General features: G+C 48.4%; 7 protein-coding genes across 7 annotated transcripts; 3 read left to right on the top strand and 4 right to left on the bottom strand.

The window, feature by feature from the left end:
* Positions 1-1,076: 1,076 nt before the first annotated feature.
* HOO65_060271 (Serine/threonine-protein kinase AFC3) lies at positions 1,077-4,546 on the bottom strand (the record flags this gene model as incomplete). The annotated part of the gene is made up of 6 exons (XM_071003646.1): positions 1,077-1,343; positions 1,405-1,492; positions 1,549-1,885; positions 2,096-2,443; positions 2,521-2,599; positions 2,684-4,546. The coding sequence occupies 6 exons, from the start codon at positions 4,544-4,546 to the stop codon at positions 1,077-1,079; spliced, it is 2,982 nt and encodes a 993-aa protein (XP_070857621.1).
* Positions 4,547-8,115: 3,569 nt separating this feature from the next.
* Positions 8,116-9,425, bottom strand: HOO65_060270 (putative mitochondrial transport protein FSF1; the record flags this gene model as incomplete). Its single annotated transcript, XM_071003914.1, has 4 exons — positions 8,116-8,805; positions 8,912-9,006; positions 9,110-9,243; positions 9,322-9,425. 4 exons carry the CDS (start codon positions 9,423-9,425, stop codon positions 8,116-8,118), a joined length of 1,023 nt encoding a protein of 340 aa, XP_070857620.1.
* Positions 9,426-12,644: 3,219 nt separating this feature from the next.
* Positions 12,645-17,504, top strand: HOO65_060269 (gelsolin repeat protein; the record flags this gene model as incomplete). The annotated part of the gene is made up of 3 exons (XM_071003602.1): positions 12,645-12,783; positions 13,175-17,049; positions 17,130-17,504. The coding sequence occupies 3 exons, from the start codon at positions 12,645-12,647 to the stop codon at positions 17,502-17,504; spliced, it is 4,389 nt and encodes a 1,462-aa protein (XP_070857619.1).
* A 1,090-nt stretch (positions 17,505-18,594) lies between these two features.
* HOO65_060268 (uncharacterized protein) lies at positions 18,595-20,924 on the top strand (the record flags this gene model as incomplete). Its single annotated transcript, XM_071003725.1, has 5 exons — positions 18,595-18,624; positions 18,701-19,015; positions 19,112-20,180; positions 20,237-20,686; positions 20,776-20,924. 5 exons carry the CDS (start codon positions 18,595-18,597, stop codon positions 20,922-20,924), a joined length of 2,013 nt encoding a protein of 670 aa, XP_070857618.1.
* A 547-nt stretch (positions 20,925-21,471) lies between these two features.
* HOO65_060267 (Protein LCHN) lies at positions 21,472-23,466 on the bottom strand (the record flags this gene model as incomplete). Its single annotated transcript, XM_071003777.1, has 2 exons — positions 21,472-22,651; positions 23,102-23,466. The coding sequence occupies 2 exons, from the start codon at positions 23,464-23,466 to the stop codon at positions 21,472-21,474; spliced, it is 1,545 nt and encodes a 514-aa protein (XP_070857617.1).
* A 1,092-nt stretch (positions 23,467-24,558) lies between these two features.
* Positions 24,559-25,505, top strand: HOO65_060266 (putative 1-acyl-sn-glycerol-3-phosphate acyltransferase; the record flags this gene model as incomplete). Its single annotated transcript, XM_071004005.1, has 2 exons — positions 24,559-25,264; positions 25,357-25,505. The coding sequence occupies 2 exons, from the start codon at positions 24,559-24,561 to the stop codon at positions 25,503-25,505; spliced, it is 855 nt and encodes a 284-aa protein (XP_070857616.1).
* A 652-nt stretch (positions 25,506-26,157) lies between these two features.
* HOO65_060265 (ATP synthase subunit delta, mitochondrial) lies at positions 26,158-27,309 on the bottom strand (the record flags this gene model as incomplete). The annotated part of the gene is made up of 4 exons (XM_071003955.1): positions 26,158-26,369; positions 26,484-26,637; positions 27,039-27,068; positions 27,205-27,309. The coding sequence occupies 4 exons, from the start codon at positions 27,307-27,309 to the stop codon at positions 26,158-26,160; spliced, it is 501 nt and encodes a 166-aa protein (XP_070857615.1).
* Between the last annotated feature and the right edge of the window lie 301 nt (positions 27,310-27,610).

Genomic DNA, 27,610 nt, shown 5'->3' with positions numbered 1-27,610 from the left:
GAGCGGTAGGTTATATATCAATGTGTTTGGGAGAAAGAAACTACAGTAGTGTTCTTTGTCTACTTCTACCATCCAAGTATGAGGCAAGCAAGACCTTATTCATCACTCACCATATCCCCCATTGCATTCATCCAAGGAAGGTACATGAAGTAAACAAAGCCTAGAAAGCCCTAAGCCCTAAGCCCTAAGCCAATGTCCTGCCTAATGTCATATATACCAGCTCGTGATGGAAAACGCGGTAGTTACGCGGAATCATATCGGCCATGGCTGCTGTGGCATCATAATACCACCACTCTTCAACTTGAAACTAACAAATGATAAAATGGCACTAAAGTTAGCAAATTTCTTTCATCATTTACATCTTGGCACTAACAAACTTGAATCAAATGATAATATTGAAAGAATCGACGTTAGGCTTGCCCTTACTACACTCTCAGACGCCAGTATGCCAGATAAATCAACAGCAAAATAGAAACAGGAGCAAGACTCATTCTTGTGACCAAAGGATGAGGATGGTTGAGAAATGATCTGCTAGGTATATATATAAACACACTTCACCCATAAGAACAATACACCGTAGGAATGAGAAAAAACAAGCAGAAAAGCTCGCATCAAAATGAACAAAGAAAAAAACCAGAGTACGCCATCCCTCCACCTCATTTACCGTTACCCCTATCCCCCCCCCCCCCCCCAACACTCTGTTTCTTCCTTCATCACGAACGCCGGTATGTATAATCACAGGTCAAGCTATCCATGAGACCTCCAGGTATAGTGGGAAGCTAGGAAAAGATGCTTTAGGTGCCCTCAACGACATGAGGCCCGGCAACGCTCAAGGCAAGCCACCCTTCCCTAATACATACTGGAAATAGTGGCAGTATATAGAGGGGAAAACATGGTTGTAGCCACCAATACATGAGCAGAGTCACTAACCAAAACATACTGACAAGCCTCGCCGTCGGATATTTTAAGGTTGTGTCAGAATCAGTTGCCATTGTCTACTTTGCATACTGCTCGCCACTCCCAGGCATGAGATTGTGCTCTCTTTTATCGTACACTCACTCGCCCACCACCGCCAGTCATGGCCGGATAGGAGCAAGCGTGCGATTGTCCATATGGGAATGAGAGACAGAGGCTGAAGCAGACCTTGAAAGCTGCTCAATACGCATACGTTCAGCGCGAATCTTCAATGCCTCAGTACCATCATCTGGGTTAGGAAGTTCCCTAAACCAGGGGTGCTGCAGTGCAGCTTTCGCAGTAATTCGCTTGGCTGGATCGTAAACAAATATTTGGCGTAGTAGGTTAAGGAAGCTTTTAAGGAAGGCATTATTGGCCGGAATGATGTCCTAATATAATTCCGTTAGCACCACACTACCCATTACTAGCCAAGTAGTATTCACAACTCACCTCCAAAGTTTTCATGGCCTTGACAAATCTCCTGGATGTCCTAGAAGTTTCCGGAGTGGGAAAGTCTAGCCTTAAACGTTTAAAGAATCTATAATCATGTTAGTGGATAGCCACGCAAATCTTTGTCCGTTTGGCTGAACCTACTTCGAGGCGGGATTTCCAGCTGCTGATCTAGAAGCAGCTCGGTTGACGGCTTGGACAAGTGAGCTGTCGATCCGATTCCCGACAACAGCCTCCATCATAGCAAGATGTTCCAGATTGTCATGCGTTTGGAAAAGAGCGTCGCCTGTAAAGAACTCGACCAGAATGCAGCCGATACTCCAGATATCACACGGATAAGACCAGCCCAGGCCAAGAATAATTTCAGGAGCGCGGTAATGCCTCGTCGAAACCACAGAAGAATGATACTCGTCCTGGAAGGTAGCCGATCCGAAGTCAATAAGGCGAATCTCTGTGTCCAGCAAGACCCGTCTTTGGTTGGCTTGGCGAGGTGTGTTACAAGATGCCGAGGGAATTTTCCGATTATATGTGAATGTCTGATAGGTATTGTCACATAAAAGGATATTTTCTGGTTTAAGGTCTGTGTGGATCAAGTTTAGGTCGTGCAAGACTAAAGATACAAACACATGTTAATGATTAGAAAGGCCAAGGTAACGTAACAACAGCACTATGAGGAATATCAGGGACTTACAGGCAACACTTGTAAAGAGTTGACGGGCAAAGCTTTGGATCTGACTGTTTGGAAAAGGCACAAAGCTATTGCTCTTGAGAAAGTCGAATACGCTCTGACCGAGGAGATCCATGACAATGCAAATGTGGTTGCGAAAGTCGAAGCAATCGCGCAAGTGGATGCACCGGTTGCGGTTTTCCTCGTCGTTGGCTTTTAGCGTAGCAAGTACCCGCAGCTCAATCTTGGACGCGTCCCGATACTTTTGTACAGAGCGGATGATTTTAATAGCAACGAGTTTGTTACGACGGCGATCCTTGGCTTGAACGACCTTCCCAAATGTGCCTTGGCCGAGAAGCTTAACAATTTGATCTACGGAGGCGATGTGTTAGATTCCAGAAAATAAAAGCACTGAGAGCAGGTAGTCCTCGTCAACTTTTGTGACTTACATCGCTCAGTCAGTTCGCCCTCAGGCACAACAATGTAGTGGCCATCGTCGTCATCGACCTTGTGGTTACGGTGATAGTGCTGTGGCGTGTGTCAGTGAAACGAAACTAAAGACTGCTAAAAGTATGAAGAAAAAACTCGTGAAATGATCGACAGGTTACTCACGTCATGGACCACACGGATGTGCACATCTGGCGCTTTCCGTGGAGGGTAAGGCGGCGGGACATATGGCACAAGGCTATCAAGATGGATTTCGGCCTCTTTCAAACGCGCCTCATGGGCAATCTGTTGACGGGTTGCTCGCTTGCGCTTCTGACCCGACTGGGCAATCTCCAGATCGTGCACTGAAAGAGATGTTGCAGAACTGTTAAGAAGGGCAGAAGCTCTATCAGAGTGGCTCATTGGAGTGGCATTAAGACGCGGCGTAGTTGTGTGGGAGGCCGAGTACTTTGTGTTGTGGTATAGAGCATCATAGACAGCCTCCTCATCGTCGCGTTTCCGTCTCTTGGTCGCCTGCTGGTCATTCTGGGTCTGTGGGTGATGGGGAAGGGGCATAGACACAGTGTTCGAGGTATTTAAAGTGGCAGGATCGATAGGGCCATTCTCAGGCGAATCATCGTCAATGACAATAATTTCTTTGGGAAGGCCATTTTTATAAAAGTCAGTCCAGTCGGGCTCACGCGATCGTCTCCGCTTACGAGCAGGAGTTAGTTGTGACTGGGACTGGGATTGGGAGGACTGAGAGGTTGTGGCCATTGTTTGAGATTGAAGACAGCTTAGATTAGGAGGAGAAGCAGTAGCTGTGGAAATATGGCCAAGGCGATGGTGGTTAGGTCCAGGCAACGCTGGGACCGAGGGGAGAGAGGATAGAGGAGGCAATGTTACAGATGATTCAGAGGGTTCACCAGCGGCAATAGCGGAGGACGCAGAGGCAGAAGGGGCAGTATAGGTAGAAGAGCCAGAGGCAGAATTTCCCAAGGGCGAATATGGCTTTTGGTGCTGCTGCGCAGGCGACAACGCGGGTATTTGGATTTGGGACTGATGGGAAATATGGTGGTCAGTATAAGCGTTGTAGGCGCTATTATGGCTATGAGCGTGGGTGTGATTTTGGTTGTGATTATAGTTTTTTTGGCTCAGTGCCATATGGGCCGGGGCATGGACTGGCGATTGTAGCAGGGTAGAATGATGATGATTATGGCTAGAGTAATCGTAGTCGTAATTTTCGTACTCGTGCGAACGGATATTATTGATACTATGGCTATGATAGCCGTTTAAGTACGGCTTTGGCAGCGACCGGTAAGGTGGGAGAAGTCTTGACGAGAGAGAAATAGACGAGGCTGCCGAGGACGGGATCGCGCTGTTGTTATTGTTACTGCTGGAAGCGTTGGTGCTCGTGCTGCCGTTGTTGGGGTTCAGGCAGGGAAGGTTAGAAGAAGTAATAGTAGCCGATGCCGTAGTTGTAGGGGTTGCTGGGATAGCCGGGGCAGCGGACAAGATGGCAGCAGCCGAGCCAGACGTGACGATTGAGGTCGACCTAGTGTTTTCAAAAGAGGAGGAAGCAAAGGTGGTGGACGAAGGGGTCGAGGTTGAGGCTGGGAGGATAGGAACGGCAGCAACAGTAGCAGTTGGCAGTGGTGAAGGAACGCTGGACCTGGCGGCAACAGCGCTGAAACCAGCGCTAACAGAGGGGGTGGTAATGGAGGTTATAGCAGTGATGGCACTGGCAGTAGCGCTATCAGAGGCAGCAGAAACAGCGGCAGTGGCAGCAACAGAGAGACCACTTGCAGTAGCGGTGACGGTAGATGCTGAGACAGGCGCTGTGATTACTGACCCACTTGCAGCGGAATTTGCAGCACCAGTACTGGCACTAGGATTCTGAGAGCTTGGCGGATTTTGCTGGTGATGATGATGTTCCTGTTGTTTTTGTTGGTCCTGCTGTTGTTCGTTGTATGTATGGGAATACTGCGGATAGTGGCGTGGCCGATAGTGAGGAAGTGTGGTGGCCGTGGCCGTTGTGGGAGTTGACATTGCTATTTTTTCGAGGTGTTGAGCCCTTTTTTATCGCAATCCCTCTTTGAGCCTTTTTTTTTTCTTTCCGCAGAGTAATGACGAGCGTTCTTCTTGGTGCAGCCTTTTTTGGGGCTGCAAATGCGCTTTTCCGTCCTCGCTTTTTCTCAGCACAGATAAATGGAGAAATGGCAACACAGACAAAATTCAGACGGACAGGGCAAAAAAAAACAATAGACGAGGAAATGGTATCGCAAAAGAATCACTGCAGTTTTTGGTGTACGTCTCCTCTCCTCTTGATTTTGGGCGTGAATCTCAAGAGAAACCGAGGTGTAGCCTTGCTATTTTCCCTTTTTGTCAGGCTATTTTTTATTGATGGAGTCGTGTTTTGTATGGCGTTATTCTATCGAGTTGCTTCGTTCGTCAAGCAAGCTAGTCAATCGGTCGATCGGAAGGTTTTCCCTTCAAGACTTGCCGCTCCAAACTCTTATCACAAAGGCTGGCTGAAGTTGCGTCTATGTGGACTGTCGTGCGGGCTGGATGTCGGTCGCTTCGTCGTGTATTTTCGCGTAGGCTGGACGATTTCGGGATGGAAGATTACATAAACATAGAAAGAGAACAGAGAAAGAGACAAAAGCACACAAAGAAAGAAAAGCCGGAGACTCAAGAGCAATTAGAACGAATTGACGGGTGAAAATGGCTCCAGAAAATCAAAGCAAGAAAACAGGAATCTGGGTGTCAGGGTGTCAGGTTCTGTGGGTGCAGCAGCAACCTTTAGCCTTAGCCTTGTCAGGTTCGTCCAAGCCTCGTGATAGGCAGGCAGAGTGACAAGCAAGGCACAAGGCATATGAGTAACCAGCGAAGAACAAGCCGTTAGAGAGCCAAACTCAATGTGCTTCTTTTTCTCGCGATGGCAGCGAAGATAAAAATAGGGAAATAAAAAAAAAAGAAATAAGTTCGTTCACAAGGAGAAAAATACTGGGAGGAGGCCAGCGCGGAAAAGAAATTGGCTGAGATCAGGAACAAGAATATTCTCTCCGGCTGTAGAAGCGAACAAAGACAACAACCAACGATGGGCATCCAGATCCAAAAGCCAAATAGCGAACAGCGAATCCCAAGTGCATTCTAGCCATTCCAACTCACTAAAAACGACGGTGAACTACAATACGCTAAGTCAGCCAAGCCAAGCCCGTCGAGTTCCTCTCTTCATAATCTTCATAAAAGCGATAATAGCCTCATCAGCCTTTACATGGAGGATGGGAAGGGGCAATCAGCCAGACCAGAAGGAGTCCGTGACTACGGGCGAGTATCATCCCTTTCTTTGTCCTTCGTTTTCATTTTGCTTCTTTTGTTTGGTCTATCATATTTAGGACTTTCTCCTGGATAGCAAATACTCAGGCTCTCTCCCTCTCTGAAGCCGGGGCCTCCGCCCTTGTCATCGAGATTTGATCAAGATAAAGTCAGTGTTATGCCCGCTATGCTGTGCTCAAGAGAACCTATTGTAATGTACAATTTACACATGTATTTATGTTATTTGTGTCGAATGTACACATTGCACATCGTACAGCTGAAACATGATTGCAATTCTGTGCTGTCAGGTATAAAGATTACTAACAAATCCGTCTTTGGTCATGCGATGCGCTACACAGCAAAAACAGGAAGAATAGAACGGTAACGGTCCAGCGTGCATTGCATGTATCTTGTGTGTGTATTCATCTCTACATCATATGCATAAGCCCACTTTCTTGGCTTTTTTTTCTGTTCGCATTTATTCTTCTTGGTCTTGTTCTGCCGGATTGTCTCAACTGGTCTGCCACTGTTTTCCGTCCTGGTTCCCTTGAAAGATAAAATACATACCACTTAGGTAAGTCGGGTGAGTGAGTAGTGGAGTTTACTGGCCTTATCCCGGCTTGATCCAGCCTGCTGGCATCCATGATGATCATGAGGAGCCTTCTGAGAAAAAAGCCATACTACTGTGTAGCATTAGCACTGCAAAGACAAGAAAGTTCTAGAGGCCGCCTCAATAGCCTGGAAAATACCCCTTCACCTCCTAATTCCGTGATGCCATGTGTTTCTCCTTCTGAAATTGACTCGACCAATTGCTCTTAGCCCTATACGTGCTATACGCGTTCTCCCTTCTCTTCTTTTCTTTTCTTCTCTTGTCTCCATCGTGACGTTGCGTTTCTTTTCTGTAGCAACCACCATCCACATAACCCTAATTACTGTGCTAATTTTCCTCCATAGATTGCCCACCTCGGAGCTCTCTTGTTCTATCTGGTTCATAAATGATAGGAGTTTACTTGAAATGCAGATCCAGATCCAGAGACCAGGAGAAAAAAATCAGACTGGGCCCGTGTGTAGTTTTTTTGAGGCCAAACCAAATAAGAATTGTAACTTAGTATTACCATCTCAAACCCTTGGATACGGTAGATTCTCGGTACATCCAATTCCCTCCTCTCATGACCTTTCTTATCAGGGTTTGGGTTGGGTTTCTTTCTCCTCATTACGGACCACCCCCTTTGGTTGGTTGGAACCTTTGGAGATCGCCTCAGCTGCCAGGAACACAGCGTGATCCTCGCTTTATCTGCCCATGCCATCGTGACTTTTCAGCGGTTTGTACATTTCTATTTTACTGTATTTTTGCATTTAGCATCCAATGTGCAGCACAGCGCTGCGACAATATATGCTGGTAGTTTGTAGTGGATGGAAACCCACCACGTAATCGCCTATATCCGTCCTATGCATAACAAACGGACAAAAAGCCAACAAACTACAAGTTACAAATTACAAATTGCCTTCCTTCCTCAATTGTGGTTATCCGTCTTGGTGCTTTGCTGGGCCCTATCCCAGGATAAAGCAAGTCCAGCCTAGTCCAGCTGGCCGTCAGGCTTGGTTGGATTGGAGGGCTTTGCCAACGTGGTGAAGCTTGTGACAAGTCATGAAACCGCCCGGCAATATTACAGGCTGTTGGGTGGCTGGCTGGCTGCTTTTGGGGGTTCTACGGTTTCAGTGTCTGAATCTCCCTTGCTTTGGAGCCTTTGCCTTCACTTTTCTTCTGTTCTTGTTGCAAGCCCTGCCGGAAAGCTAGTGTCTTTTTACCCTTTTCCATCCCTTCGCCTTTGGCCTTGCGTGAAAGACGCGTCTTGCAATGGTTGTTCCCTTGTTTGATTGCCCAATAAACGCACTGACGCTACCTAAGGTGTCTATTGACGACGAATCTAATGAGTTTTCAATGCAAACATGAACAGACAACCTGATTCGGATTTTTGGGGTGCCGAACAGTGGTAACAGACGATTTATTGCTTGGTAATGTGTCGAGCGGTCATTTTCATTAATCTTAGCTATCTTTTTATACACAGTAGATAGTCTTATGAATTATCTAGGCTTTTTCATAGTTACTACATTTGAAGACGAAAACCAAGACCTCCCCCCAGCTAGCGCTGACGTGATAAATGTAATATGATATACATATTTACCCTAACCCTATTGTAAGTTGACGTCAACCACAACGTCATGTTATTGCTAAGACCAATGCCCCTTGGAATTCTACACAATTAACCAGCTCCGCATTCTATGTTGTTATTGGTACTCTAAATGCCGCGATTAAAGACGACTAGCCCGTTGTGACCCCCGCGATCATGAAACTCGGGCTCCAAACTATCAGCGGCAATACTTTGTCTCTGTGGGAAAGCTGCCAAGGCTAGAGGCAGGACCGCAAATGATGTTGCCAGTATTAGACCCAAGTTGATGGGCGTGGTGTATCTGGGGCGCTGTTTCAACCATTCAGTTTGCTGGAGCTTGACTAGCACTAGCGGTGGGATCACCATGATGGGCGATGAATTAAGCACACGGCTCAGCGCAGTCTCCCCAACAGCCAGCGTAGCAGCCTTCTTGCTGCGTCCAAGAGACTGGATGTCCGACTCGGCCTTGCCTTCGGCCTTGAGCTTCTCCTTATCAGCATCATCAAGGACAGGAAAAACGTCAATGCCCCTACGGATTTCCTCGCCGCGCATGAGGAAGACGTTGAGGGCACCGGCTGACGCTACGGCGGCAAACGGCACCAGGCGGCCTAGAACCATACGAGTGCTGGGCGAAATGCCCCTGAGGCGAGGCACTAGCTTGTTCAGACCGACGGCTACGGTACATGAGGCACCAACAGCGAGAAAGTATGACTGCGCAACTTGGCCCCAGGATAATGGAGAGGACTTGTTGGCGTTGGCGTTGTTGATGGCCACGTTTAGAGATTGGTTTCCCCACTGCCAGCCAATGGTCCCGATCGTCTAAGGCCGTTGATGTATAAAGTCAGTGATACATTCTGAACATATGCACCATCTACGACGGATCAAAGTATACGGAAGGCATGTCTGATGATGTTGCAATACTTACACCTAAGCCTGGCTGCAGCATGCCTGCCGTCACGACAAGGTTAGATAGAACAAAGCTCGACATGCGGAAGGGCAAGAAGACCTTTTCTCCAGTATCTGCCATGAAAGTCAGTACAAACATGATGGCGCACTCTATTGCTCCCCACCGATATCTAAGCCATCACTTATCATGGTCTTGCCAGTGTACATTTCAACATACCCGGGTGCAGAGTAGAGTCTACAATCTTCTTAGCCATCCATAACTCTGGGGTCATATGCGAGATTCTGCCCTGTTTATACTCTGCAAGCTGCTGCTTGGCCTTTTCGAGGCCAGTGTTACCTACCAGAAGTGTCCTGCAGATATCGTTAGTCACTGCCATTCTTTTTTCACATAAAGGAATAGGCCTCCAACTTTGCTCTGTAAATACTCACCTGGGGTCAGTAAGGCCTACGGCGTGCTGCACACGGCCCCAGTATGTCTGAAGATCATACTGAGACTCGGGGAGCTCTCGCGGACCAGGGATTGAAGCTGACATGGCGCCTTGCTGTCTCTTTTTTATCTGGTTGACAAAGGGAGAAGGCGATGGATTGATAAAAGTTTGGTGTTGATAGGCTGAAAGCACAAAATGGGACAAGACCCAGTAAAAATTCGAGAGAGTCACAAAAGATTGCAAGGGTCAAACCTTTCCTGATAATCCTCTAACATTTGGCTATGTTGAGGTGCTTGATACAAGCAGATATTACTTGCTGCTTGGAATATACAAAATGCTCAAACTCTTGTGCCATCGTTTAATACATTAACAAGATAGATTTCAAAATAAACCGTCACAGCCGATCTCGGATTCCAATGGGGGGGGGAATCATTAACCCTAAAGGACTGAAAGATGTGGCAAGGGTTTTCTCTTTTCTCAAGTGGCACAAGATTGTTTTCTTCATAGTAGGGTTACATCTAGTTAAATGGGGTTAGAATGTCAAGGCTAAACGGCCCAACATCCATGTGTACTTTGACAAAAGACATCTTACACATATCACAACATGGTCTCATGCACATAAAATTCCTTGTGTGGAACGCATTACATTTATTTAGCCTGTGTTCGAACACCTTGCCCTCTTGTCTTGCACCTCGGCCCCCCTCTCAGTCGCCGTCATTCCTCCAGTCACTATTCAGACATCCCTTGAACTATGTTGTCTATATTGAGAAAAGCCAGACTGAAGGACAAGGAGATGCGCATCCTAATGCTGTAAGTCGCCATTGGAGACTCTGGGCTGGGGCCACCTTGAAAACTTGCTGACTTATGTGGAAAGTGGACTCGACAATGCGGGAAAGACGACGATTGTTAAACGCATCATGGGTGAAGATGTAAATACTGTTAGTCCAACCCTGGGGTTTATTATTAAAACAATTGATTACAACGGGTAAGTTCTACGAAGCAACTAGCAAGGTTTCTTCCTGTGAATGATGGGCTCACACAGCCGTCCTGGACATGTATCAACATGAGTCTTTCTATCACTGATCCATACCACACGCAAAAGAGTGTACAATGCTAACAGGCTATTTGCTAGATATAAACTGAACATATGTAAGTCGCAATGAGTGACTCATTTGCCCTTCCTCATTAGAAATACATACAAGCAAGCTGATGTCTGTTTGAATTTAGGGGATGTCGGAGGTCAGAAAACATTGCGGTCATACTGGCGAAACTATTTTGAAAAGACCGATGCCCTGATATGGGTGGTTGATGCCACGGACAAATTACGGATTGGGGACTGTAAGGAAGAACTTCACATGCTCTTAGAGGAAGAGGTAAGCAGGGACGGTGAATATCAGAGGTGCTTGGATAACTATGTGTTCTCATATGCTAACAGCGTCATAGCGATTGTCGGGAGCCAGTCTTTTGGTGTTTGCAAACAAGACAGACGTCAACGGGTGCATGACGGGGGAAGAGATCATCAACGTAAGTGATTTCATGTCCAGACAATATAATAAACTCGACTTTATTATTGCCCTACTGGGTCTAAAGCTAATATTCAATGGGCCATAGGGACTGGAGCTTGACGCAATTCGGACGCACCAGTGGCACATTCTGCAGTGTAGTGCGATGACGGGGGTGAATTTGAAGGAAGGGCTATCGTGGGTCGTGGAGGATGCCAAGCAAAGGCTGTTTTTGTACTGAGAGAAAAATGCATTGAGTATGCAAGATGGGATCATAAACAAAGGCAGACCCTGCTCTGATTCGGTGGGTGGTAGAAAGGTTGCCTAGCGTCCTCGAGTAGCATTCCGGGCTGTGGAGAGTCCTAGACGCTGATTGGCCGGCGCTTTTTTTAGTTCTTTTTTGCTGGGAGAGGATTTATAGTGGGTTGCACGTTAGGTGGGAAACTTAAAAATGCCAGAACAGAGGACAGAACAACTAAACAACCTTCATAAAAAAAGGGCAAAGAAAAACTGGTGAGCCTGATTGAGTGTGACAGTTGCATGCGTGGAATTACAAGGACATATGATGATGGTGACGATAAAAACACTTCAATGAGAAGGCTGAGGAGGCATGTGTACCGCGTAAGGCGCTGTGCTGTTAAGCCTATATATAAATGTTTCGTTGGCATACTATACGCTGTACTACCAGACGTCTAGAGCAGCAGTCGTGGCAGCTCGGGTCATGTCACGCTTGTTGGCGACAAGCATGAGAGAGTTTGAGTCGGACCAGTTTGTGCTCAAAACGGGCCATTGAAGCAGATATTGTCATCTATTTCAATATAAGGGGTCTGTCGCTTGCGCTATATAGGCATAACGATATACCCGCTGATGCAGCATGTACATACATTGTGCAATTTGCACTTAACGGTTTGCATAGCAATTCGACAAGGCAAGAGCCGCTTCTTGTATTACTGTCAACCCTTTTTCTGATGCCCTGCCTTGTCCTTCCTGACAGTCAGCCTTGTTGCTCTGTTGTTATGTTTGAATTGCAGCTGGAATTTATTATTATTATTATTATTATTCTACTTCTCCTTGATTTCTCCTGTCAAGTTTCTTTTCTTTCTGTGTCTTTCCCGCTTTACATAATTCTTGCTTTTCTTTTCTTTTTCTTTTTCTTTTAGCTATCCTCTTCTCTTCTCTTCTTTCTTTCTATTCTATTCTATACTCTGCTTTTGTAACCCGGCCTTGCTCTCTGCTGCCGGCTCCCGTCTATCTCTATCTCTATCTCTATTCATTTCCGTCTATCTCTATCGCCCACACGCATCTCCCCCCCTTCATCATTCGTTCTACTGCTCTCAGTTTCCCGCGATTTACGTTTAGCTGTCTTTGCTAGGCCAAATTTCTTCTACCGTCATTGCTCTACGCTTACACTTCTTCGCCTTGGTCAGGACTATAATGATCCTCTTTGTCCTCGTCTAGTCATTCCACATACTCCGACGCCCATATACATATAACTTTCATCTCCTTACCTAACGGCCCATCGAATTTTTTTGAATGTTTTTTTTTGGCTCTTATTGGGGTTGCTTTCAAATCAAGTGAAACATCATCTCTTGCCTCTATCAACCAGCCCAGCCCAGCAGCTTGCATGTCACAATAGCTTGTGACAAGGCTTGCTTGCTGCATTTTGTTTGCCACATACATAATCATCCCCTCCTCTATCTGACTCGACCACCCCCTTCACTATTGTCTACAACATCGTATCTGGTGCGGGTCTCTACAAAATTATTGTATTGTCAGTTTCCCATCCTTCCGAGTCTTCGTACACATAGACAGCCATTCAGCCATGTCAGACGACGTCTCACAGTTCCTCCAACAAGTCGAGGAGCTCAAGGGTCGCCGCATAGAAGAGGATGAAGCCCGTTCGCGAGAACTGGAGGAGCGCATTCTACAAGAAAGAAGTGAAAGAGCTGCCCGCCGTGCTGGTAAGTCTACTGTTATGTGAACGTGTTGGTGATTCCGTGTGTGTCAACAGTACAATTGCAGCTGGCTCCCTGAGTCTTGTGTACCCCCACCCCCGTCCAAGCTCCCATATTTCTCATTCTAGTCGCTGAGGCTTGTCTGGTTTCCGGGCCAGCACGGGTCAATACAATTAAGGTGCATTCAGCACTCTACAGTGGGGTGGCTTGTCTTTGTTTTGTTGTCTTTTATTATTTTTTTATTTTTTTTTATTTTTCATTGTCAAGCCTAAGAACTCAAACCTTTTTTCTACTGACAACGTACACCTTGATTTGCGACAAACAACGTCCTATACATGCCTTTCCCCCCCCCCTTTCACGTCTCCTCAAGCTGACTTTTTAAACTCTCACTGTTCAGAACGGGCCAGGTCCATTTCTCCTCAAAAGTCATCGTCTCCTGCCACAAGACCCCCCATACTACAACGCTCCAGCATAGTCGTGACAGACAACCTCCGCCTGGAGTCCCCATCACACCGCAGCACTTCAATTAAGTCTGAAGACTCTAAGATGGATTCGTTTTCAAATTCTTCGACCAAGGAAAACGAATCTGGCGGAAGCAACGGCATCGACTCTAAGATACACGATGAATCCCAAACCATGCGATCTTTTCGCGAGCCATCTACTCCCTCATGGCAACGCCGGCCGTCGCAGTCTCCAGATAAGCACGATCGTCGTGCCAGGCCTCTCTCAGTACTCGCCACCGAGAACGCATATGCCCGTTCTAATACGCCCACCGACACCTCAGTGTCTCCTAGCCGCGACAAGACATTAACCAAAGACCAAATCGCCCAGGCTCTAGGTTCAAAAGACTCTAACTGGTTCCGCCAGACAGCTGATCGTGGCGCTAATTCCGCTGCATATCGTCGAAATCAGGTCGAGGATGACGACCGTTCGGACGTTGGATCTTCTAGAAAAGGACTCCCTGGAATGGTTCCTGAACACCCAGCCCTCCCTACAAGTCCGCGCCATGGCATCCTCGATCTCGCTGCCTCACCCAAGCTTGATCCCCCTTCATACTCTAATAATGCCGAGGGCCTAGATCATGCACGCCCTGATCGCTCACCCACTGGCCGCATGGCGTCTAACAGACCTATCTCACCGACCAAGGGCCTTGGTGGTTTTGTGCAAAGTGCTATGATGAAGAGATCTGACAGCGTTAAGCGTTGGAGTGTCACATCGCCCGCAGGCCTTGCACGCGCCGAGTCCATCGCCGCAAATCGCACGGGGAGCCGCCCGAATAATTTGATCCGAGATATTCCGTCTATGCCGCTTCACAAATCCCATCCTTCATCCCGCCAAAGCTCCCACGAGAGGGAAAAGTCAATGGAAAGCCCGGCTCCTGCTCTGCAGCCTTCGGATCCTATTTTCGACCCCTCGTATGTTTCCAAGATCTCAGTGCCTAACTCCACCGACAGGGAGACCCAAGATGCTTCAAAAAGTACCGATGAAGTTACCCCCCCATCAAGCCCTTCAAAGGCAATGGACACGCGACGTTGGAGCCCGACCAAGGCTAGCTGGCTCGAAACCGCTCTCAACAAGCCTGAATCTCCCAAGAAAACACATACACCTTCCTTGTCGCAGCCTGCCTGGATGGTTGAGCTGAACAAGGCCAAAGCCCACAAAACCGGTGGTGCCAAGCCGGAACCTGAAAACACAAAGGGTCCTGTGGTGAAGCATGAAGTCAAGATTGGTGGTCTTATGCGCAACATCCCCATGGGTTCAACTGTTTCCCCGACACCCGTTTCTGGTGTATTTCCCCCTCCTACTACATCTGTCCCCGGAAGCACCCACACAAAGCCCGTGTCTCCTACTATTACTGCAGCTCCTGAAGAGATCAAGCCTGTGGTCAATAAACCATCAGCACCTCTCATTTCATCAAAGCCTAAGCCAGAACTCCCCCCTTCTGCCTCAAGCAAGGTTGACTTTCGGTCCACACTTAAAACTCGCAAAACATCGCCATCTGTATCTGAAGGTAGTGGAGGCTCAGAAGAGCTGAAGGCCGTCTTTGGGAGTTTGCGTAAAACAACCACCCAGAATTATGTGGCCCCTGACGAGTTGAAGAATACCATTCTCAAGGGGAAAAGCGGCCTTGTATTCACTGGTGGCCCCAAGAAGAGTGAGATCAAAGATGAGTTCAAACAGGACATTCTCAAGAAGCGCGAGTCTTTCAAGCAAGCACAACAAGAAGGACGGGGAATCAGGCCCAACTCTGGCTCAGTATCGCGAACGGAAGCCCCTGAAGGATTGGAGAAATTCAAACAGCTGGGCCGAGGTTCTGTTGTCTCTGGATCTCCATTTTCTCCTTTGTCCAAATCAGTGGCGTCCCCGCAAACCCCGGCCAAGCCAGCATCGTTCTCTATACGGCAGAATATGCAGTCAGTCGAAACCGCTACAAATAAGCTCACCCAGAAGGTCCAAGAAAGTGTCTCGAAGCCAAAAGCCGAGCCCCCCACTAAGGCTTATGGGCGCTCCATAGGCGGCGGTCTAGATGGTGCGTTTAATAACTCTCTAGCAGGCTTGCTAGCCCGTGGACCCCCTCCAATGACATCTAGCGCCAGTAACAAAGCCACCGGCCTAGAAGAGTCTGATATTCACAAGCCTTCCGCTTCTTTGTCTGGAACTACAGAGACCCCTACTGCCCCTGGCCCGCAGCTTACTCATCTAACCAAGGGCAGAGCCCGTGGGCCTCGCAGAAAGGCACCGTCCTCCAAGCCTGTTACTATTCCAGCTAACCCCCCTGTGGAAGAGTCGGTGACTTCGGTAGCCCCTCCTCCCAGTGAAAATCCCGCCACTGAAGAACCTAAACCTAGCTCTGGAGATGCTGCTCATGCCCTTGATTCGCCAAGTACAAAGGAGGCTGACGTCAACCCCCGAAAGTTTACCCGGATCTTACCCACCAAGCCTGAGGTGGAGGCACTGGCATCTTCAGGACAGCCTCGGGGCACTTCCCCCCTTCCCGAAAACGAGCCTCTCCCCATTGGTCGTAAGCCCTGGCAACCTGTTACTACACCAACTTCCACTGTTGATAGGCCCTTGCCTCCAATGGGTTCCCGCCCATTGCCAACGGTAACCAACAAACCCGCACCTTCTAGGCCAGAAGGCAAAGGGTTTTTCTCTTCTAGAGTCAATGCTTCGTACTCGTCACGGCTGGAAAACAAGGATAGATCCGATACCCCGATGAAGCCTGCACAAACACTACCTATTGCTTCCCCGAAGCCAAGCTTTAATGATCCCGAACGAAGTGTTCCTATGACCCCTCAATCTTTTAAAACATTGGGTGCCAAAACCCCATCCAAGGAAGCCACTCTGGACTTCACGGCTCGTAGCGGCCATGCTACCCCACCTCCCAAGACCATTTCTGCTCATGCCACTGGCAATAGCAGTTCTGGCACTCCTAGATCGTTGACGAAGCCTGCCATGGACGCTGCCGCTGCTCTTTCAGAGTTCTTTGGGGACAAGAAACCCCAGCGTGATTACCATGTTGACACGGCAGATATTCTGATGAAGCGTCCCCAGGCGTCCCAGGTCGTCAAAACCCATGCGCTCAAGCTTTTCCAACTATCGGGCGATGGCCGCCAAATCCCCGTGCTTCCCCATAATGAGCGGATTTTGTTTGAACAGGAGATGTACATTTGCATACATAGCTTTGTCTCTGTGACCGGCGGCAGTATTGCGCAGGTATATTTTTGGGCCGGCGATGACGTGCCAGCTGCTGAAGTTGAAGATGCCCAGGTTTTCGCCAACCGCGAGGCCAAAGCCGCTGATGCCAATCTCATTCGTATGGCCCAAGGCCGGGAAACAGCAGAATTCATTGATGCCCTTGGTGGTGTTTTAATTATTCGACGGGGATCTAGCAACAGGTTTGACTCTCTATCGCCCAGCATGCTTTGCGGTCGTAAACATCTAGGCCAGGTCATCTTTGACGAGATTGACTTCTCGTCAGCCAACCTCTGCTCTGGCTTTCCATACTTGATTAGCAAGGGCGGTCGTTGTGTTCTGTGGAAGGGTAAAGGCAGCGATGTCCAGGAATTAAGCTGTGCTCGGCTGATTGGTATGGACTTGACGCTGATGGGCGAACTGGAAGAGGTGGATGATGGCCACGAGCCAGAGTCACTATGGTCGATGTTTAATGGCAGTCCCAAGCCACACTCAGCTGACCACTGGCGACTAAAACCCAACTACGACATGTACAGCTCGCGGCTGTTCAAGTCAGACGCATCGACAAAGCAACAGGTGAGACAGCTCTATTGATTATCGATAACTGGATGGCCTATCCAGGCTCGGCCTAGTCTTTATTCTAACCGTTCATTTAGATCATCGAGTTGAGTCCTTTCAACCAGGCTGATCTGGAACCAACCAACATCTACGTCATCGATGCCTTTTTCGAGATGTATATTATTGTCGGCGCCAAGGCACAGACTCAATATGCGTCATTCCGTAATGCGCTTGACTTCGCGCAAGAGTATGCCATTCTAGCCAGTGGCATGGAAGATCGGCCATTTGTGCCAATTTCCACAGTAGTGCTTGAGGGCATCCCGCGTGATCTGAAAGGTGTATTCCGCAAGTGGTCCGATGATAAAAGCCCGACAGCCATGGCCTCAGCGCCCGAGTCTGGCTCGGGACTCAAGCGTGCACGTAGTTTGCGGATTGTACCGCTGTCGCATGCATTGCAAGCGTTCTTAGAGTGAGGAGTGGAAATAGGAGAGAGCCAATGAAGAGGAAGCATAGATGGATGGAGGAGTAGAAGACATGAGATTAAAGCTGCAGTGTATATATATCGCCTAGAGGTTTCTGAGGACGACGGGTGGTTCGAGGTAGCTCCGACCAGACCCTCTAAGTTGGGCTCTCTCTGATAGCTTCATCGTCTGTGTGTGCGTGCTGTTTGGTTACTTCATTAAAACTCAAAAGACTTTTCTTGACTTTCACATGCATTGCGTGTCATGTTATTGCAGCTAGACCCTGCGTCTATGTTTAACCCTAAATTCAAGGTTAATACGCACAGCAATACAAGCTCCATTTTAAGATGGGTTGCTCAGTGCCCTCTGACTCTAAGTCATATAAGCACCTATATTATTTGTTATGTGGCCTGTAAGTTTCATCTGTCTTGTTGGTACCATGTGGATATCGTATTCAACACGACTGCAGCATATTTAGCCCCTGCAAAGTCACGTGCGGCATCAATTTTGACACCGGCTACCTTCCTAAAGAGTATTAGCGTGGGCGAGCTTTTGCGCTTTTGTTGCCAGAAAGCCAGATATTCTAGATTGTTCATATACGCCAATTTGGCTTTGTTGGCGAGAAGGCCACCTTCAGCCTTTCTTTCTCTGTGGCTGGCTGGCGCTCTGTTTGTTATTTCGATCTTGAAAACAACATCTACAGGTTCCTCGTCTTTTTTTCTTCTTCCTTTCTTTAAACTTCTTCTTCTAAGTCACGGCGAAGACTGGCAATTGTTCTGCTGTGTCCTTACTTCAATCAAAGAACGACGAAGCAAAAGCCTTTCTTTAGTGGACACAACCTCGCAACTTCCTCCCTCTACAGCCCAAGAGGCCAGTTTAGCACTTGTTCCGTTTTTCCTTCTTTAGATTTCCTTTTCATCTTCTATTATCGCCTACACCATTCTCTACTGAACTTGGCGATTTCGCTTCCTTGTCGGCCTCACTGGCTTTGTGTCCTCTTCCCTAGTCACTTGCTATTCTCCCATTGTCACTTAAAAAGCCAACTAGCTACTACTCAAGGCGCCAGTCGCTTTGCAGGACAACTGCATTCCCACCTCTCACCATGAGTTCCGAATACTCCTACGATGAAGATGTAAGTAATTTTCTTGTTCTCGACACTGGTCTGGTTTCTAGTCTTTTCTAACGCTTCATCTTCTCTATTTTTACAGCTTCAATTCTTCCCATTCTTCGCTGGCGCTGCTGCTGCCGTTGTCGCCATTCCCCTAACCATCAACCTCTTCTCTTCTTCTCAAGACATCTCCGCTACCACCCCCCACATTGTGACTGACTTCAAGGCAGAGCATCACGATGTGATACAGGGTCTGCGGGCGTCGCAGAAGCGCAAGAAACGCAAGATCAAGACCGCACTGGTGGCTATCTTGGCCTGGGCTGCCGTGGCTGTTTCTGTCTATCTCATCAGTACACGCAAAGTCCAGGAGGATGTGAAGCTTTACAACCCCTACGATATTCTCGGCCTAGTAGAGGTAAGAAGAATCTTGATTAGATGGCTAACTTCTTTGTCGCTTTTCGTTTCTCCATGGTTCACAGTTCTCGCTTTGCTAACCTTTCTTCCCGTGAAGTCCGCTACAGAAAAGCAAATCAAGAGCAAGTACCGCAAGCTGTCCCTTCGCTTCCACCCCGACAAAATCCGCCCGGACACTGCCAAGAACGAAACAATCGAGTCTTTGAATGCCCACTATGTCGAACTCACCAAGGCGTATCAGGCTCTAACCAACGAGGAGATCCGCAATAACTGGCTCCAGTACGGCCACCCTGACGGAAAGTCTCTGGATTTCTCCTTTGGCATTGCCCTACCAAAGTGGGTTGTTTCTGAAGGCAATGGCAAATATGTCGTCCTCGCATATGCTCTCCTCCTCGGCGTTCTTCTGCCTTACTATGTTGGTCGCTGGTGGTACGGAACTCAACGCATGAGCAAAGAGGGCGTTCTAATGGAAAGTGCCAATAACCTCTTCCGCCAGTACACCGATGACATTGATGAGGGTGGCATCATCACCATTCTCAGCTCCGGCGCAGAGTATAAGGAGATGATTCGCAAGGACAAGGCAGACAACGGCCTCGCCAAAATTGAGGCTCGTATCTCGTCCCTGCTGACAACCAAAAACCGCGAGAAGCTCGAGGAGATGGATGATCTTGTGCGTCGCAAGTCTCTAGCGCTTCTATGGGCTTACATTCACCGTGTTGACCTGGAAGATGCTGCGCTAAACAAGGCCAAGTTCGAAGTCGCCCCGGTAGCGCGCAGCTTGGTACAAGCCTTCACTGGTATGACACTGGCCTACAGTTTTACCAACCCCATTCTTGCCTCCTTCCACACAGCCCAGAACATTGTGCAGGCCATCCCACCTAAAGCATCGGCTCTGCTCCAGCTTCCTTTCTTCTCTAACAAGACTGTCGAGGCTATTGACGGTGACTCCAAGACTCATGTGAGCCTTCGCCAGTTCATGTCTCTTCCCGATTCCCACCGCAAACACCTGGTTGTGACTAAGGGCGGCCTGACGAACGATCAATACAAGACTGCCATAGGCGTTGCCAAGCAATTCCCTGACTTCCAAGTTGAAAAGGCTTTCTTTAAGGTTACTGGCGAGCGCTTCGTCACCCCTTCCTCTCTAGTTAGCCTTGTTGTTAAGGGTCGTGTGATCCCCCCGGTTGCGAGGATATCCCTAAGGTTGATGAGAGTGAGCTTGAAGATCTTGACCCGGCTGAAGATGACCTGGAGGCCCTTACTGGACGCAAGAAGAAGGCCATCAAGGACAGCAATGGCAAGGTGATTTCGGTTAAGGAGGAAAACATCCTGCCTACTTTGACCTACGCTCCTCGGTTTGCGCGTGACTTTACGCCCAGCTGGTATATCTTCCTGACGGACTCAAAGCAGGGTAAGATGGCCGTACCGCCATTCAAATTTTCTTCTTTGGATCAGCCAATTGTAGGAGCCGACGGAAAGCCGACCTTCAATGTGCAGACCATGAAGGCCGTGTTTGCCGCACCCCCTTCGCCTGGTGACTACACATTCGTTATGCACCTCGTGTGCGATAGTTATGTTGGCCTTGATACCAAGATGGAGGTGATATTGCATGTAGAGGACGGAAGCAAGGCAGCGCAAATCGAGGCTGAAGACGAGATTAGCGAACCTGAAGAGGGTAAGTTTCACCTACTTCCTGTGAACCAAAAGCTCACACTTGGATATTACGATTATTTGCTAACACGTAAACTTTTGCTACTATTGCAGATTCTATTGCTGGAGCCATGCACATGCTTAAGACCGGAAAGATGCCGAGTGCCCCTGCCGAATCGGATGACGAGTCGGGCACAGACGATGATGTAGACGATGATACTAGTGATACCAACACTGACACGGAAGATGAGGGCGATTTATAGTTGTCCTTTTAGGTTTTATTGTTGTCAGCTTTTTTCCATCTTTTTTTCTCTTGAATTTAATTCATCCATCATCATCATCCCCTTATGCACTTGACTTTGCCTGTACTCTTTTATTTCCTAGTATACTGTTGCTGTATCGTATGGCACGGCGCTTGTTTTCCCGCAGCCTTCTTTCTTATATAGCTCTCTCGGTTCAATGTTTTGGTTTCTTTCTGGCTCTTCTCTTGTGCACGACTAGCTTTTGTTCATTTCAAATTATTCCTGTTCTCAATTTCCCTCTCTAGCTTTCTTCTGGAGAGACAATGAAGAGAAAGAGAAAAAAAAAAGAGGTTGCTCTGGTTTTCTGGTATTTGCTTAGTTTAATATGTTATTTTGCCTCAGTCATGCTGGTTTTGATGATGGCCATGTAATTGGTGCATGTTGGGCAGAAAACATGTTGATGCTAGTTGCCTTAGTTTCGCCATTGAAAAGACATGCTATTCATTGTAAAGCCGCTGTCCTTGCTCTTCCCCAGGCATCCTTCATATTCTACAGTCCTCAAAGCCCTTTAGCAAACCCGCACACCACAGACTTCCACTCCCTTTGTCTCCACGTACACGCTTCGCTCAAAGTACATGTCCAATGCGGCGTTGACAAACTCTGTATCCGCAACACTCCATATATCCAGGCCCATTGCCTCTAGTACATGGCTTCCTACACGCGTGCCTTCATCCCGATCGTCGTCGTCTAGCGGTAACAATGCCTCTCCATCATTATCTCCCACAATAGACTCACCATCGGCCCTATCACCATCATCGCTATCCTGTGACTCCCTCGACTCAGCATAGTCGGATGCGCCGCTAGATGGTGCAGCAGATGTAGCCACATCTGCAGCCACACTGAGAATCTGTGTCGTCAATCGGTGGAAATATGCGACAATGGCTAGGCTCACACGTGTGTCCGTGTCCTGGCCTGTTTCCAGGGCGGCAGGTTTAGGTGGTGGCAGTCCCTCGAACCCTGCATGCTGCGGGTCATCGTGGTAGCGTGGGATGGTTCCAGGAGTAGGCACAGGAGAGATTAAATCGGCTAACAGCGCGGCGTCGGCAGCTTCCTCGTCGAGTTCGTCGCTGTGATGTTGTTCACCGGCACTAGCCCACCACATGAAGCCGGTATAAGCGAGAGCAGTCCAAGTCATGGGCTCGACGATCTCAGCAATGCTGGCATCAGAGGCCTCTGGCGGGGTGATCGCAGAACCAGGACGAGATATGTCATCGTTCGTAGAGGAGTGCGCAGGGCATGCGGATGAGGAAGAGGGGGCAGCAGCGACAGAGGCGCTGGTGGCTATTTGGGATAGACCTGCTTTCAGGGCCATGTAGCGTCGGAGGTCACGCTGAGTGGCCTTGATGGTCGTACCTGCCGAGGTTTGCAGACTTGGCCATTTCTTGGGGATATCTGGTTGGGAGCATGTTGCCGGGGGTGGAATAGTCACAAGAATATCCCAGAGCGATTGCTTGCAAGCGAGGATGCTGTCAGTGGTACAGGCAATCCAGCCAGATCCCGAATCTTCAGAGGTGTTGACAAGCAAAGGCTCGAGATTTGAAGCCAAAAGAGGGATATCGTGGACTCCCACTGTGAAAAGTGGGCGGAGACTCTGGGTGGGAGAGTTTGTAGGGAGAATATCGAGAACAGAGGAGGGGATATTGCTAAGAATAGAAAAATCGTAAACTTGCAAGCAATCGGCAAATTGGCTGTTAGTAGTTGCTTTTGCATGCATTCATTCATGAGGGCTAGACTATACCAAAGTCGTTCACTTCATGCACTGGCGCATGACACGATATCAAGATGCGCTTGCGTAGCAACGCAGCGCGAAACAGCGGAAATATCAGCGGGCCAAACGAGTCTAGTAATCTAGATAAACTATGCGCAGGATGGTGGCGTTCAAGGCTTGTGGACGTCGCAAATGTAGTAGTTGATGGCGATGATAGTGGTGCTGATGGATTGCTGGCGTCTACTGCAATGGCTTCTGTGGTGTTGGGGTCTGGAGACGAAGTTGCTGCGTGAAATTTCCAGTAGGACTCTAAAAGAGAGATCTTGGTCTTGTCGCCGGCAAGTTGCCTATAGATGAAGGGGGAGTTAGCAAACCGCTTTCACTCGCGCATACAGAATTCAAGGAGCTCTGTGGCCCAACGGGCACTCACTGTGCCAGCCTTTGGATTTCGGCGGTATGCTGCCATGCGCGGCCTAGTCTTCCGTAGCTCAAAGGCACCAAAACGCCCACAGCAATCATGCGCGCATTTCGCATCGCTTCATCATCGACTTGTGCGTTAGCAAATGCGCTCAGGCCAGCATAGCCGCTCTCGTGCACAAAGTACACTAGGTCAGATGCCACCTCGTGCAGGCCTGAGGGAAGCGACTTGAACTCGACCACATCGTCAAGTTGGATGTCTTCCGAGACGGCGCGTTTCCAGAGGATCGTGTAGCCAGCTTTAACGTCGAATTCGATAAGGAAGAGAGCCGAGAGGGGCGGCGGATCGGAAGCTGAGGTCGAGGCTGGGGACGACATTTCAGGTATATTTATACGGTGTTTTGTTTGGGGATCAGATGAAATGAGAAGACAAAGCAGGCGTTGTTGGAAAAAGGAAGAAATGCAACGCTTATAATAATTGTTAGTAGCTTTCGTCCATCAACAAGGGCAAGGCACCTAAGGAAGGGAAGCTATAAACGGAGGAACGGGGGCCTATTGCTATCAATAGAAACACCGTCACAACAAGAGTAACGAGTCAGATGCGACGATCAGCTGCAAATCGAGCCGACAGGACAATGAGACGGCGGGATTATGGGCGTGAAGGGAGAGAATTTCAATCCAAGTCTCGAGCGAAATAACGGCAAGAAAATAGTGTAAACCGTCCGGTCGATGTGTTGTAAGCCTTGGGATAAAAGTTAAGCTTGTTGCTGTAGTTCTGACAGCTGCCCTGGCATGTACCTGACAGCTGTTGGCAGCTGTGTCAGTTAGACCTGCTTCTTACGCTAATTGTCAATCACATGTTAGAGATAAGCTTTCGACAACACCAAGAATACTACAAAAATAAAGCTTTATGGGTTGTGCAACGACTGCTTTTGCTTTCGATGCATGCATGATTCAGATGCCTGATGAATATTTCAGCAGCCAGTCCAGCAGCAGTCCACTATTGCCCCTTGCTATGTCCCACTGTATTCAACTATATGCTACTACACCTCTCATTGTTCCGTTCCAGATCCTCCTCCAAATAGTGCCCCCAACTTCATATGTTCTCTTTCCCAACATTTTACCTACGATTCATTCTTTTCTACTTAAGCCCTGAAACCCCCCCCCCCCCCCCCCCCAAAAAAAAAAAAAAGAATTAAATTAATAAGGGATATTTCCAAAAGGAAAAAAATTAACCCCGCCAGAAACTCTTTTTTTTTCTTTATCCCCCACCAAAAAAAAAGGACAGCCTGAACGGGCCATCCGCAAATACCTGTTGATTTGTCGTACCGCCACAGCCTTGTCTTCCTCTCTCTTCCGTCTTAATTCTTTAATTATAATAGGGCTATCCTTTCCCTTCTCCCTTCTCCCTTCTCTTCCGTTTCCTTTCTCTTTTCTTCTTCTTCCTCTTCTCCTTCTCTTGTTCCTACCATGTGGATAGTCTTGTTCTTCCAGTATTATGTACTGGCCACTCTTGCTCTCTTCATGTTGTCCGTGCTCGGTCTCTCCAAACCTGGCTTTATAGCCCGCTCCATGGCGGTCTATATGAGCGGCATGATTGCCTCAGCCGCTGGCTTTTTTGCCGCCATTGTCATGCGCATGGTCGGCCAGAATCATAGTGCTCAGTGGTTTGGAGGTCGTGTCATGAAGCACATCTGCAGCACATTACTAGGTCTAAGCTTCGAAGTCGTCGACCCCAAGAACCACCTCGGAACTGTGCGACCTGCTGTCTTCGTCGGTAACCACCAAACTGAGCTCGATGTTCTGATGCTTGGCTGCATGTTCCCCACCCATTGTAGCATCACCGCCAAATCCTCACTCAAAAAGGTCCCTATCCTCGGCTGGTTCATGGCCCTTAGCGGTGCCATCTTCATCAACCGTACCAACAGCCAGGGTGCCCGTGGTGCCGTCTCAGCTGCTGGCCAGGAAATGAAGCGGCGCAACCAGAGCGTCTACATGTTCCCTGAGGGCACACGCAGCTACTCCAAGGAGCCCATGCTACTACCCTTCAAAAAGGGCGCTTTCCACCTAGCTGTGGAGACCGGCGTTCCCATTGTGCCCTGCGTCGTGGCCAACTACAGCCATGTGTTGTATGCCAAGGACTGGGTCTTCAATGCCGGTCGCATTCCTGTGAAAGGTAAGAAACACCCCATATCTGTTGTGTTTCCCACATCCATCCAACTGCAATCTCATGCTAACCCCCCCCCCCTCTTTCCTCCTAATCTCTAGTCCTTGACCCCATCCCTACCAAGGGCTTGACCGCCGACGACGTCTCTGCACTTTGCGAAAAGGTCCGCAAACTCATGTACGAAGAGTTGATCGTCCTCACGTCCGAAGCCCAGGGCAAGAAGTTTGAGATGCCCCCCATGGAGTCTTGAAGGGCTTTTGTCTGTTCTTTCCTTGCCTAGCGCTTTAGTACCGCTAGACACGCCTGTTCTCTGTTCTCCCTTTCTCATAATCGTACCGCGAAGACGCACACGCTCATCCCATCTATACCCCCCAACTTTACATATTCCGTCATGACATCCACTCTCTTGGCCTTAACCCTTCAAAGCCTATTTACAAACACCCGTAACAAGGACTTCCATTCTTCCATGCCATCACAACCAACTACAACAATAGAAGTAAAAAAAAAAACTAAAATGGCGCTATCAAGACAAAGCCGCCATCTCTAACGAATATACCATGATTTCTTCAATAGCACTTCATAGGATCTCAAGGGCTGCGTGAATTGGTGATATGTTATTTTGTACAGACAGGAGACGCAGACGTGACATCCACATGCTCCTAGATAAAAAAATCCTAGGATATCGGGCACAATGTGTTTTTGCAGGGCTTCACATGATGGCAAGCGTGAAGAGATGGAAAAGGGGGAGACAACAAAAGAGTAGGGGCGCGACACTCGGACATGACACTCGACAGAGGAGAGCAATGAAGGCAAACAGATAATATAGTTGAGCCGTCAAATCAAGCGCAGGCGAATTCAATTGGCTCTTTGGCTGTATTTTGTTCCATTATCCAGCCAAGTGCTTACTTCAACAGGCTCTGTAGAGTCTCCAGAACCTCAAGTTCAACCTTGGCCTCAGCAACCTCGACCTCACTACCGGAGCCGCTGGCAACCTTGGACACCTCGGCAATCTGAGCCCGGACAGCATCAGCGGAAAAGTCCTCCAGGGGGTAAGCTTCGGGAGCGTTGATAGACAGAGATGAGTTAGGCTGGACAACAGCGAAGCCACCAGACACTACATGCAAAGCGGTTAGCCAAATTCAAAGCAACATAGGGTATACAGGGGTCACCTATGGACGCCTATTTTCGACTAATACCAGTCGGTTAACACTCTGTAGGCAATACATACGGAAGAACTTTTTGTTGGCGCCGCTCTCCTCAACAACCTCAACCAAGCCAGCCTTCAGCTGCTCAATGGAGGGAACGTGGTTGGCGAGAACACCCATATCACCCGACTCAGCGGGAATGTTGACCTGAACAACATCCTCAGACTTGTAAATGGCCTATAGAGCGCGAGGAGCAAGATGCAATCAGTTAGCGCTTAGGCCTTCTTATCTGACATTATTTTAAACTCGCAAGATCGGAGTATTAAGAAGGCAATGGGTGGGCGGCGGTTCGTGAAGTCGTCGAATAATGGGCGGAAACAATTAGCCACATGGCAATTGCGCTTAGCTATAGCCAAAAATGGATATCAATGCTGAGTTGTCGAGGTATATCATAGTAGAGATCGCGCAGGGCGCTCGGCGTCGGACGGTATTTTTCTACAAGGCCAATTTCTAGAATCGCCCAGAATCGCATATTTATCGCCGGCAGCAGGATATCCACCCACCCATTGTTCAACACCAATTGCAGCAAGGAGCAGGATATCAAAATAGAAAAAAGGCCTAGACCTCATTTATCATACCTGGAAGGGGAGCGACAGGCTCAGCTTAATCTGTAAAAGTATTGTTAGCTCATAGCCCCTCCCTATCATTAGTTATAGCGTCCCGGCTGTCCGAAGAATTGCTTCGGCAAAACAAGGAAGACTACCAAATTTTCCCTCCCGAAAATACACTACAAAGAAGACATACCTTGTCAGAGACAGCCTCAGCATATCCTCTGCGCTGAAAAGGCAGACGAGCAGCAGCAACTGGCCGAGCACGAAGCGCCACACGAGCCACACGGAGGGAGTTCATGATGAAGAATTTGTGAGATGGAGGGGATAGAAAGAGAAAGAGAAAGCCAGAGAATGGGGACTCTGAGGTTGGGACAAGGCAAGACGGAGTAGTCGGGCTCGTAAGAAGAGGGACAATTGAAGTTGGTGATGTTCGGAGCGAAATCGACACTGGCCCGGTTATTTCCTGGGTGAATCAGGCTGGACTCGGAATGAAAGCTTTCGTCGGGAGGAGTAGGCCTCGGGTCACGTGCTCGCTCACGTGTTTCAAGCCTGTCCACTTTAACCCTTTGCAACCCTATTCAGTCACGATGATAGACTGC

The sequence above is a fragment of the Ceratocystis lukuohia genome, assembly GCF_044167205.1.
Source record: "Ceratocystis lukuohia strain C4212 chromosome Unknown Supercontig6_pilon, whole genome shotgun sequence".
Taxonomy (NCBI): domain Eukaryota; kingdom Fungi; phylum Ascomycota; class Sordariomycetes; order Microascales; family Ceratocystidaceae; genus Ceratocystis; species Ceratocystis lukuohia.
This window is presented reverse-complemented; position numbering and strand designations above follow the sequence as displayed.